We start from the raw sequence: 12608 nt of genomic DNA, 5'->3' as shown, positions 1-12608 counted from the left end.
ATTAGGCGCCGTATTTTATATGAATGTCATGATAGTCCAAGTGCTGGTCATCCTGGAATACGGAAGACATATGCACTAGTTAAGAGACAATTTCATTGGTTTGGCTTAAGTAAGGACATCCATGACTGTCTTAAAATGCCAAAAGTGCCGGGTCAATAAAGCAGAACGCCTAAAGGTACGTGGTTTACTAAGTCCACTAGAGATCCCAAATGGCAAGTGGGAGAGTATCTTAATGGACTTTATAGTTGGATTACCTAAAACGAACAAAGGCCACGATTTGGTTTGGGTGGTCATAGATAGGTTAACAAAAATGTGTCGGTTTATTCCGACAAAAATGACAGTGTCTATGCCTCAGTTAGCAAGGCTATTCATTAAAAATATCTATCGATTATATGGCTTACCTATCGATATAGTTAGTGATAGAGATACAAAGTTTAATAGTCATTTCTGGCGTGCTACGTTCAAGAGATTGGACACCATGTTAAGTATGAGTACGATTGATCATCCTCAAAGTGATCATCAAACTGAGAGAGTCAACTAAGTCTTAGAAGACATGCTACGAGCATATGTAAGCAAAAATCAAACGAATTGGGAAGAATATTTACCCATATTGGAATTTGCTTATAATAGTGCCAAACATTCAACAACGGGATTTAGTCCATTTATGTTGATGTATGGTTTTCAACCGCGAGCTCTAGTGGCCGTTGGAATCAAGAAAGAAAAGATACAAAAGGTTAAAGATTTTCTTCAAGATCTCCAGATGATGAAAATTGCGAAAGATAATGTTAAGAGAGCACAGGACCGTGCTAAACATTATGCAGACAAATCATCTTTAAGGAAGGTGATCAAGTGTTTTTAAAGGTTCCCACACATTCTAAATATTTGAAAATAGGGAGAAGTACGAAGCTATCTCCAAGGTATTATGGCAATACTTAAAAAAAGTAGGTAATGTTGCTTATAAGTTAGCTTTACAAGAAAGCTCTAAAGTTCATCAAATTAGTCACATCAGTAGACTGAAAAAGAAGTTGGGTGATGACGATAATCTTGTCAGTCTCAACAAGAGATCCTAGTAGAACTTATTGAACCGCCATCCTTACCACACACTAGAAAAAGTTTTGGATTTCCAAGAGAAAAGAACTCGACAGTCTGTACGACGAGTGTTTAGTCAAGTGGAAGGATAGAACAAAAGAAGTTTCTACCTTGGAAAAGGTAAGCACACTCAGAAAGAGGTTCTTGAATTTCATTTTCAAGGATGAAAACTCCTCTTAAGGGGGAAGTAATGTCATGACAATGGAATTATTGGGAGCCTAGAGAGCTCGACTGTCCGGGCAAGGCACGAGCGAGGTTTAGGGGAGCCAAAATGACTGGGTACGGACTCAAGAGTGGCTGGACACTAGTGAGAGTGGCCAGGCACATGTGAAGAGAGCAACTAGCTAATAAAAGAGTTGGGTCCAATCTTAGAGGGTCATGTGTTTTTGACCATGGTTTGGGAGGAGAACCAAAGGAGCTCTCAGCACTATTGTTCTAGAGAAGAAGGTCGCCTAGTTAGGTGCCTTCAGATACACTAGGACACATCATATCTAAAATGGTATTTCCATGGATGAGAGCAAGGTCAAACTGATTTTGGAATTACCTGCACCAACTAACTTCAAGGAAGTACAGTGATTCATGGGACATGTCAAGTATTAACGCATGTTTATTGTATTCTATGTAGAAATCGCAAGGCTATTACATAGACTATTAGTAGTATTTGAAGAGTGTCAATGGACATATGATGAGCTAAAGTGTGTCAATGGGCATATGATGCATTGAAGAGATGGTCATATAATGAATTGAAGAGGGCCTTGGCAAGTGCACCCCATTTTGAGACCCCCAAATTGGGACTTACTCTTTTATGTGCATATTGATGCTTTAAACTTTGCCATTGGAAGTGTGCGTTGGCATAATCAGGGGAACGTAAATTGGAATATTATATTTGTTTACTATTAGTAGGCAGCTTGATGAGGAAGAGATGAACTATATGACCACGAAAGGGTTGGCTATGAGAAAGGATAGACATAAATTTTTAGCCAATAAATTTGTATTCTTTATGGATCTTTGTGCGTTGTTATTTCTTATCAATAACCTTGCACAATGAGACAAATTACTCTATGTTTGCTCTTCTTTTGGACAAGTTACTCGATGTTTACTCTTACTTTTGGAATTTGACTTTACAATCATTGTTGTGAGAAAAGGATCACAACATGTTTTATAACAAATCACATGTCACATATTCCTAATGGTGAGCCTCGCAACTAGAATAAAAACCTCCCAGAGTGATGAGATATCTCTACACCTTGCTTATGGTTTTCCATAAGATCAACCATTGAAGAAAGAAAAGATCTAGTTGCCCGCACTAACTGATAGTAGCGAGATAACTGTATAAGCTAGGTAAAGATGATGTTTTGTGGAGGTGTTTTCATGTGAGGAGGAATTCATACATGTTTTGGAAGATGCACACTCTGGGATTGCTAGGGAAGAAAAGGTGCGAAAGGTCTTCCAAGTAGGGTTATGGTGGCCAATATTTTTTAGTGATGCTATAGAATTTGTAAGGACTATCAAAGATTTGTTATACCACATCAGAAGGATATGATGCCCCTCACTCTTCTAATAGTCTAGTAACCTTTTGAGAAATGGAAAATTGATTTTGTAGGACTCATTAGTATTATCACGCATAAAACCCAAGCCCACTACATCTAACCACATACTATTTTACTAAGTAGGTGGAGACCAGGGCTACCAAGAAAGATGATGCTCATACTACTATCAAATTCTTATATGAGCAAGTTATTTCTAGATTTGGGAGCCCATTGGAACTTGTGAGAGACCAAGGGTCTCATTTGTATCAAATGAGGTGATTGTTTGCCTCCTCTCATGAAGGGTTTCATAATAGTACACCGAAAGTCTTTGCCATACTACCCACAAGATGATAGCCAGGTTAAGAGCACTGACAAGATTTTATGTGGCATCTTGACCAAAATTGTTCAAGCCAACAGAATGGACAGGGAGTATAAGTTTACAGTTGCGCTTTGGGTATGGAGTTAACAACTCTATATGTTGTATATTGGCCCATCTGTTGAAGCACATTTGGCTTAGTGAAACTGTCAAGACCTAATTTATTTAAGATTGTGTGCATTAAGAAAAATACTCAATGCTACTTCATGTTGCCGCTCTTTCGTATATCAAACATCTTACAAAGTGGCAAACTAATTATACACCAGTTTGGCTAACATATGGAGTTGATGCCATGATGCCTATGAAATATATAGTACTGAGCTCGAGGATTTACCATATCCCACAATTGTGGCATCTTGAAGATTCATGAAATTGATCATGGCACTCCTTAACCAAAAGAAAGAAGCAGTAGAAAATTACGACAAATACTTTGCTTTGACATGAATAGGTGTCTGGAGGAAGATAATGTCCTGCTATCATCGTCTTCATTGTTTGATAGGATATATGCATGTAAACTTTGAAGACACATATGTATGTAACCTTTGAAGATAGACATGCATGTAATTTTTGATATATGCATGTAACCTTCAAAGGAATAATAGATACAACATTTTGGACCCCACACCCATAAACCCTTTGTAAGCTTCAATCTTGCTACACTCATTACAAATTTAGGTTGTTCAATTTTACCACTGTGGTGGAGAGGGAACTACACAAGTGTTTAAGCCTCCATGATGATCATGAATGTTATTGCTTGTTATGCCCAAAGGATTAGTTACAATGAAGCCATTTCAAGGGCATAAAACCTAGAGGGAAATGTGTACGTTAGAGAGTCAAACGCAAAAAACTAGAGGAAAATGTGTAGTTTAGAGAGTTCTTGAGCTCACAAATTAAATGATTGACTATGGCATTTGTGAAAGAATGTGCACAAGCGGAAGTAAATAAACATGAGAGAGAGAAAGAAGATTGCAAGAACAAGAGCTTTATTAGCTTGAGGTTACAAAGTACAAGAGCTTTATTAGCTTGAGGTTACAAAGTACAAGAGCCAGCAAATAGGGCAATGTAAGATGATTGAATGAATAAAAGAGAGCAACTCTTATATACTTGTGCATGAAGCAAGTCGGCTATAGAAAACAGGCCGACAGGACCTCCACGACAGCATAAGAAGATGCAATATTTTAACACCCCCTCTGCATCTTGAGGTGTGCAAAAAAGTCAGAAGAAAACTGGTGACGAAGGTGTGACCATGGACACCTCAGCATGGCCAATACTGAGTACACCTCGGAAAATGCACATGTCAGCTTGTTGTCTTCAGAAAACATAATGCCACTGTAAAGAGCAAAAGAAAATCTGCTTGGCTCCAAACTCAAAGTAGAACTGTGAACACATCACATCTAATAACCTTGAACAAATGAATATGGAACACATCGTGTCCATAGTCTCTGACCAATAGTTCTGGAACTCATCCAAACCATGAAGGAAACTTGGTTGATTCTGGAACTCATCTGGACCACCAAGTGAACCTTTATACTTGGAACTCCGACATACGGGTCCCATGCTCCAGATTTAATATAAGAGAGCTTTTGAAAGCCCCCTCTCCCGCCCATAAGCTGTTTCTGGAAGACAGCACGCGGGGGGACGCCCTTAGGATCAGAGCAGGACACCAATCATGTTCTCTCCAGTCTGTAAGGCCTTGGGAGAGCTGGGGTTATCACTAGACAAGTCTGTGTCAGAGTCGTGTGACTTGTCTTTGCCCTTCTTTGAAGACTTGCCCTTGTCCTTGGCTTTGCCTTTGTCCTTTAACTGACAGGTGGCCTTTCTTCCCACACTTGTAACACCGACTCTGAACTTTCTTCTGCACCGTCTTGCGAGAACGAGTGCCTGATCAGGTCCAATAGATGATGAAACTTTCAACTTCCCCCCCTGTGAAACTAGGATGGATTCCTCTTCCAAGAGGAGAGTACACAGATCATCAAACTCGAGGGAACGTGTTGTGATCTAAACCCACAAAGCTCGAGAAACCATGTCATAATCTGCAAGAAGCCTGATGAGGAGAGCAGCTAATTGAGAGAGGTCAGGGGAGTACCCATTGCCACTAATTGGTCATGGATTACCTTAACCTTCATCACAAACGACTGCATGGAAGTCCCTACTATAAACTCCAGAGAAAAGAGCTGACCCAATAGGTTGACAGACCGCATTGTAGACTCCCGTGCATATAGATATGTTAGCTTTCTCCAAACAGAAGCAACACAATCCAATGTTTGCACGGTGGGGGAGACCTCAGGTGAGATTGCTTGTACAAGTGTAGAGTGAGCTTTTGAGTCATGATTCTCCCAAGCTGAAAGTTATGCGAGAAAGGCATCCTCCTGGTCCTAAGTCCACTTCCTAGAGCTAGTAGGGCGTTCAGGCTTTCGTTCGTGGCCCTGAAAAATCTCCCAGAGTCCCTTGTGTGTGAACCAGACCTTCATCTGTAGCTTCCAGTGATCATATTTTGAACCACTAAGCTTGTCCTCCTTGTTCGTGCAGGGGGGACCCATGTCTGCCTCAAAGAAGCTGTGTCTCAAACAACCTCTATAGCTAAGCAATCCACGTGCTCTCTCAAGCACCTTTCCACATGATCCAACTAGCAATCCACGTGCTCTCTCAAGCACCTTTCCACACGATCCAACTAGGGACTAGTAGCTCCCTCTAAAGATGCAGGCTGGACAGTAGCAAAAGAAACCCAAAACACACCACCAGCAAATAGGGCAATGTAAGATGATTAAATGAATAAAAGAGAGCAACTCTTATATACTTGTGCATGAAGCAAGTCGGCTGTAGAAAACAGGCCGACAGGTCCTCCACGACAGCATAAGAAGATGCAATATTTTAACAATTCGGTGACACATTTTATATTATAGGTGTTTCTTTTTCTCACCATGACTAGTAATGACACGACCTATAAGATTCATTCTATTGGCATTCAACAGTCACCTTAGGAATGGAAGGCCAAAATTCAACAACTGCATTAGTAAATCTACATTGGTGGATCATTGGTATGGACATCATAAAATCCAAGGAGTATAATTGGGAGATGGTTGATCACACATGCATCACCTCGGATAGAGAGATGGTTGATCACACATGCATCACCTCGGAGAGAGAGAACAAAAAATGAGAATTTATATTATCCTGCCACTCTTGGGTGGCACTTTGTAAAATGCATTACCGACGGAGAATTCGCCACTAGCTGTAAACAATGGAGGTAGAAGCAGGACTAGAAGTTGAGTGTATGGGCACAATGAGGTGTCTCTATGAAAATGCTTACAAAGTATGGTAAACATTGAAGAGATTAGGCCAACAAGCTAGAGTTTGAAGAAGTTGTCATAAAAGAGGTTTATTCATGCTAGCATAATGACCAACGACTCTTCCTGTAGAGAGAATGCTAAACTAGCCAATCAGATGATTAATGTGTATCGTTTGGTCCTTTTACCCTTCTCTTTGCTATCCTATGAGGAGTTTGACAAGGTGTTAGGCCATTTCCTAAGTGTGCACACTTTGGGAAGTTAGGCCATATAATCAATGTGCACACTTTGGTAGGCTAGGCCATATCATCAATGTGCACACTTTGGTAAGTTAGGCCATATCATCAATGTGCACACTTTGGGAAGTTAGAATCTTGTGTTAGTAATTTTTTTGGGTTGATTTGAATTGAATGATGTATGGGATTTTGTGGGAGATAATAGAACTAAAAGTTTGATTTTTTTTAAAAAAGATGATCATCCTTGAAATTTATAACAATCCAACTCTTTACATTTGACTTAGTAAGTGGTGCGAATTCAACTTTTTTTTTTCAGGTTATTTATGGTGTGTGTCTCCTTTCTTTTGAAGTTTCTTGAGGTCATGGTGTTTGTCTGCTCTCCTTTAAAGTTTCTTGAGGTTGTAAGGCTTTTTCTTCTTCTTTATTTTCTTACATATGCATGACAAGGGGCTCACAAGACTTTGTCTCGTGTATAACTCTATTTCTTTGACCACCACTTATATAAAACCAATTGAATAACCCATCTAACACGTTATCCCATTTCTTTCCATGATCATGCCTTGTGTTTTAAAAGGATGTGCCTTGAAAGTTTCAACATTGAGAGGCGACTTTGTAATAGTGATAAAATATGGCCCATGAGCGAGCATGTATGATGTCTTTGATAAAATATGGTCCATGAGCAAGCAATGTATGGTTTGATTTAATTATGTTTTTATCTTGATTTATCATGTCCTTATTCCACACAAATTATTTGAACTAGTTCCATCAACAAAAAGAAAGATGAAAAAATTTGAGAATTATTGTATGCAACGTGAAAAACAATTCATGCAATAACTTAGCAAGCTTATACATAGATCATTACAAAAACATAATAAATTAAATGGATATAATACTTTAAAAGGAAAGAAAAGACCCTAAAAAGAGAAAAATAGTGTATTTCATCAAACATAAAAAAGTAATTTCCTTTGAAAATATTATTAATTTCACATTTTCATGTTTTCATAAGGGGAAAAAATATCTCATGAAAAGATTATGCAAAACACGTGTATTCTTGATATATATAATATTTCCATATTAATTTATATTATATTTTTTAAAGTTGATTTAGACAAGCATTAATTCATTGAAGGAGGTAGAAGTGGTAGATTAGACATAAATCAACAAAAAAACTTAGAGTACCAGGTTTAGTGCATTCAAAATATAAAAACGACGCAGCGGCAAAAGAAGCGAGATATTTTTACAATATAGTAGCGCTTTTTCATTGCTGAAGCAAGAAAACACTTCTCAGTAGCAAACAAGCGCTGCTGAGCAGCATTAAAACCCTTGACATTTCCATTTCCATTTCGAAAACACTACTAAAAATGCGGTTGTGCTCCCGATGTGTTGTAGTGAAGATAAGTAAGAAGAAAGAAAAGAAAGTTCACACACCACGGGTTTCACCTGCAAAAAAAAGCCAAAACCTAATCTGCAACAAGTGAATTATGTTAGCTATTTTAAAGGTAATAATTATGCCAGTTATAATGAGTTCATGATACTCATTATATTTAATAAGTTGATAAAATCAAAGTAGAATTATGCATGTTATTTCAAAGGTACAATTTACTCATGAATTTTATTTATAAAACATGTAATCACTTTTGGTTACTAGTCATATTTAACTATCATGACCTTGTCGTGCTGTCCATTTCCATCCACTATCTCCTCAACTTTGAAACATGCTAGTAAGGCTAAGAAGGTGTTTTAATAGCTTAGGCTATTCCAAAGGAGCCCTTGTTGAGAGTGTGGGACATGCGATCTCACACCCCCTCCCCTTGACCACCGCTAGGGAACCCACACCTACCCAGCCACCCACCCACATACATACACGCGTGTGCGTGCATGCACACACACATATATGAATATCTCTCTCCCTCCGCTCAACAACCACTAGTAGGGAAAACACACACACACACACACACACACACACACACACGTGCATGTGCATGTGCGCATATATGAATATCACTCCCCCTCCCCTCGACCACCATTAGAGAACACACACACACACACAATGTAAGGACCAAGTGGGACGATGCTTAATCGCTCTAGTGGTAAAAGCGGACTTGACGGCATTACATCTTATTAATAAATCATAAAGCTTTCATAAACTGAATTTAAAAATAATAAACATTCATATGGAATGTCATCCTTCATGGTCATTCGTGCTGCCAAATAGCCTATTGGAGGAGATGAACAAGATTAGTGCTAAGAAGAAACTATACAAGTCTTTACTATGTTGTAAAGTGGTGGAATTGCGTTGAGATTCCATGGGGATGAAAGTATATGATCAGCATAGTCTATAAATATATAAGATCTAAAGTTGGAAAGACTTGACAACTATAAAGTTATTATAAACATTACGAAATAAAAAGATAGAATTGATTTAATGCATTAGCATACTTGCATGATGGGATATATATAGATAGATATTTCTCTATTTTCTTTTTCTTCCCCCCTCCCCCCCCTCTTTTTTTTTCTAACCCTCCTTGTCTGTGATACCCTTCACTATTCCATTGTTGGTTTATGTGTCTGTCCCATCTATTCGATTGAGCCTTGAGGTACATTGCATGACTCTGTAAATAATATATTTTGAGAGGTTTCTTTAATTCATTTATGAAAATTTATTACAATGCATTCGTAGCCTTCCAACCCTCCAGGTGGAAGATACGAATTTGGAATATGGAGGGGAAGTGGACATGAGGTCTTTGGGGCAGATGTTGAGATACTTAGAGATTCATCCTTTTTCAAATGCAATAATCTTAGCTTAGAGCACTTGCACATGTTTCTCTCAACTATGCCCTATCTTCTCTCAAAATAGCTACGAGCAACCAACAAAAAATATTGCTAGCTCTTCTCATGAAGATCACTCCCGAGCGACTACTCCTAATTGATCATGATGGAGGTCTACAACATCAAGGTGGTCTGTGGTGGTGTGTGATTACAGCGAGGAAAAAGGGGAGAGATGATTGGCAATTGGGTACAGAGGGCAACAGACGAAAGTGGCCAATTTGGCCTAGTTGGAAAACTTGGACACCAAAAAAGATACAACGACCTAGTTGGCCAAGTTAACTGGGCCACTTGACCAAGGTGTGAAAAGCCAGCTTTGGGACTTGAGGTGCCGTTACGCGTCAGCTTAGTGGCGCTCCCGTGTGAACTGAGCCTTCCCCCCTCCGCGATCAAAAGTCAAGGCGAAGAAATCGTCTCCCTCCAGGCTTTCTGCGCGTGTCTTCATTGTTGGCAGAGCCAACTCTGCAACACCTTCGATTAATCGCTTTCTCCTTCTGTTTTTGAATCACAGACCTCACCTCCGATCTGCGCCATGGCTGAGCAGCTGACTGGGGATCAGATCGCCGAGTTCAAGGAAGCTTTCAGTCTGTTCGACAAAGATGGAGATGGTAATATATTGCCCTTCTCGCTTTGCCGTTTAGTGTTTAGAATCTCCAAAGTCAGGATAAGTCTGTAACCCTAATTTCTCCATTGGAAGTGGAAACCTTAAGTTATCCGCTCGAAACCCTAATCCCTTTGTGTTTTCTCATTATGTGGAAGAGAAACCCTAACTTAGACATTTCCAAATCCTGTTGTTTACTTTTTGTGATGATGCGTCGAAAGATGAATCTAGCCATACCCAAACTCTTTTCTCTACAGCATCTGCCTTGGATCCATGATTTTGTCTTGTGTCTTGGACAGGAAACATCACCACCAAAGAGTTGGGGACGGTGATGCGGTCGCTTGGACAAAACCCTACAGAAGCTGAGTTGCAGGAGATGATCAACGAAGTAGACGCAGATGGGAACGGGACTATCGATTTCCCAGAGTTTCTAAACCTCATGGCTCGCAAAATGAAGGTATCTGTATACTCACAGATCTGTGGTCTATGACTCATTTCATGGCATTTACAAAGGTTTTATTTCATCTTTTTTCTTTGCACCAAGGAATGTGTTCCTATGGATGGAACACATCCTGCGTGTTTTCTTTGGGTATTTTTACTCTCTAAAGGTCTGCATTTTGCCCAATCAGTTTATCTCCCTTTCTTTTTCTTGAAGTGATTTACACCCAGATCATCTCGATATCACCTGGTGTATTTATACATGCAGCATGTTGACACCACCTGTGGGGTGATACCCGAGTACGAAAGAGTACATAGAATTCTTTAAGTGGCCCCAACTGACTAAAGGATCATCCCCTTGCTTGAGGCCAAATAGATCTGCCATTGGCCAAGCACAGCTGCAGGCAGATGAAGCTGGTGGCCAAGTTGCCATTCAAACACAGCAAGGATGATCTGGATGCAGAGTCGAAACCTGCATGCATTCAGCATGATTCCATTGTATACACAGGAAGAGAGTCTTTACAGCCTTTGAACCCACAGCCTCAGATGAAGGCTGTCAACCCTCGTTTAAGCTTGTGCTGACTTGGCTCACTAGCCTTCATTGCGTAGTCTGCTTTTTTCATGTACAAGCCTTCTACATAGCTGAGCGAGTATGCCTGCTGTCTAGACGCGCCGCTAGCCACCACTTGTTGTCTGACAAGAAGTGGGAAAAATTGCCCTCTAAGCTGTTGGTTTATATGTGAGATATGAATTCTTCGGCAACATGTACCTGCACTTTACGGTTGGGCATTAAACCTCATGACTCAAGATGTCAAAGCGTATAGTGAAAGTCATGTTTGAAGGTTTTCTTGTAGAGCACTGTCTATTGCAATCCCGTCTTTGTGCTGGTTTGGGAAATGGCTTCTTCTGTTTGTTTTTATGCATTGCTTTTTTGGCTTATATTTATGTACTGGTGGGTTATGTTTTGGTCGAACAAAGGTGTATGATTTGTGTGATCAATACTTACTTTTCCACATCAACCAGGATACTGATTCAGAAGAGGAGCTCAAAGAGGCATTCAAAGTTTTTGATAAGGATCAGAATGGCTTTATTTCGGCTGCAGAGGTATCATTGTTTAAATTTTAACATCATCATTATGTACTTTTTAATTTGCTTCTTAATTGAGAGAGAGAGAGACCATGGTGTTCCCCTTTTGCAGCTTCGTCATGTGATGACAAATCTGGGAGAGAAATTAACTGATGAGGAGGTAGATGAAATGATCCGGGAGGCTGATGTTGATGGTGATGGGCAAGTAAATTATGATGAGTTTGTGAGGATGATGCTCTCAAAGTGATGTTCTCCATGTGTTGACCTCCCCGTTTTGTCAAATTTTTAATGCCTGAAAGCTGCATGTCAGAGCAGGAGCTCTTTGGAGGTTGTAAAGAGCTGTCATCTCATGCATGTGTAAAAACATTTAGGGTGCTGATCCAAGTTTTTGAGGGGCACTTCTTTTGGTTTGGACACCAATTTGGGAAACTTTTTATCTACCATTGTATAGCTTAGGGTCTTGTCAGTTTATGAGCTAAATTCAATGTGTGTTCATTGTGGAAGAATGTTGTTTGTTGCAATGGGATAATGGTCTCTACAAAGTTAGATTTGAGTGGCTCATTTTGATGAAAGAGTCGCCTCATTTCATAATCCTCTGGATAAGTGCTTGAAGTGTTGATGGATGTTGAATGTTCTTGTCACTCTTCTTATCGCTATTAAGCATGTTTGAAGCTTCGCTAGGCTATTATTCACATTAAGCTATTTGTACCCAAATCTTTATGTGTCTGGGGCATCAAGTGTCTCCACAAAAACATGAGCTCTTAAATGCTCCTCAAAGTCTGTCTTCAGATAGCCCACCCCATGTAAAGGGTGAATGTTCGGTGGCCACTTATGATTCATGAACAAGGCATACTTGGAAGAGTGAGTTGGCTGTTTATGTAGCGTAATTGTTTTTTTTTTCTGCTAAACAGTGGCTCTAGTGAAGAGTTACGGTGGTCTTTTTAAGACTATGGAAGCACTGTGCTTCATAGAGAAATTAGAGCATGTATGCTTTGGTGTAATGTATATCTCTATGATCTTTTGAATTTTCAACTTCAGAGGATTGCTTATGTTGATACTTTAGTACACATCACTTCATATATTGGGATACTGACATGCTTAAAGTATAGTCCTTTCCTTGTATTGTATTTGTATGAGTTC

At 39.5% G+C, this 12608-nt stretch overlaps 1 protein-coding gene across 1 annotated transcript; it reads left to right on the top strand.

Moving 5' to 3' along the window:
• The first annotated feature begins 9746 nt into the window (after positions 1-9746).
• LOC147631878 (calmodulin-3-like) lies at positions 9747-11971 on the top strand. The gene is made up of 4 exons (XM_086808435.1): positions 9747-9951; positions 10244-10401; positions 11406-11486; positions 11581-11971. The coding sequence occupies exons 1-4, from the start codon at positions 9876-9878 to the stop codon at positions 11713-11715; spliced, it is 450 nt and encodes a 149-aa protein (XP_086664561.1). The 5' UTR covers positions 9747-9875; the 3' UTR covers positions 11716-11971.
• Positions 11972-12608: the final 637 nt, after the last annotated feature.

Source organism: Cibotium barometz, chromosome 14 (assembly GCF_041138505.1).
Source record: "Cibotium barometz isolate CiBa-2024 chromosome 14, ASM4113850v1, whole genome shotgun sequence".
Classification (NCBI taxonomy): domain Eukaryota; kingdom Viridiplantae; phylum Streptophyta; class Polypodiopsida; order Cyatheales; family Cibotiaceae; genus Cibotium; species Cibotium barometz.
The sequence above is the reverse complement of the archived record's forward strand: the minus strand, read 5'-3'. Positions and strand labels throughout refer to the sequence as shown.

Excerpts from the sequence above, each read along its gene's own strand:
- LOC147631878 (XM_086808435.1), top strand. The coding sequence starts at position 9,876 with ATGGCTGAGCAGCTGACTGGGGATCAGATCGCCGAGTTCAAGGAAGCT. Across the intron at positions 9,952-10,243 it reads GTTCGACAAAGATGGAGATG|GAAACATCACCACCAAAGAG; the intron begins GTAATATATTGC and ends TGTCTTGGACAG. Across the intron at positions 10,402-11,405 it reads TCATGGCTCGCAAAATGAAG|GATACTGATTCAGAAGAGGA; the intron begins GTATCTGTATAC and ends CACATCAACCAG.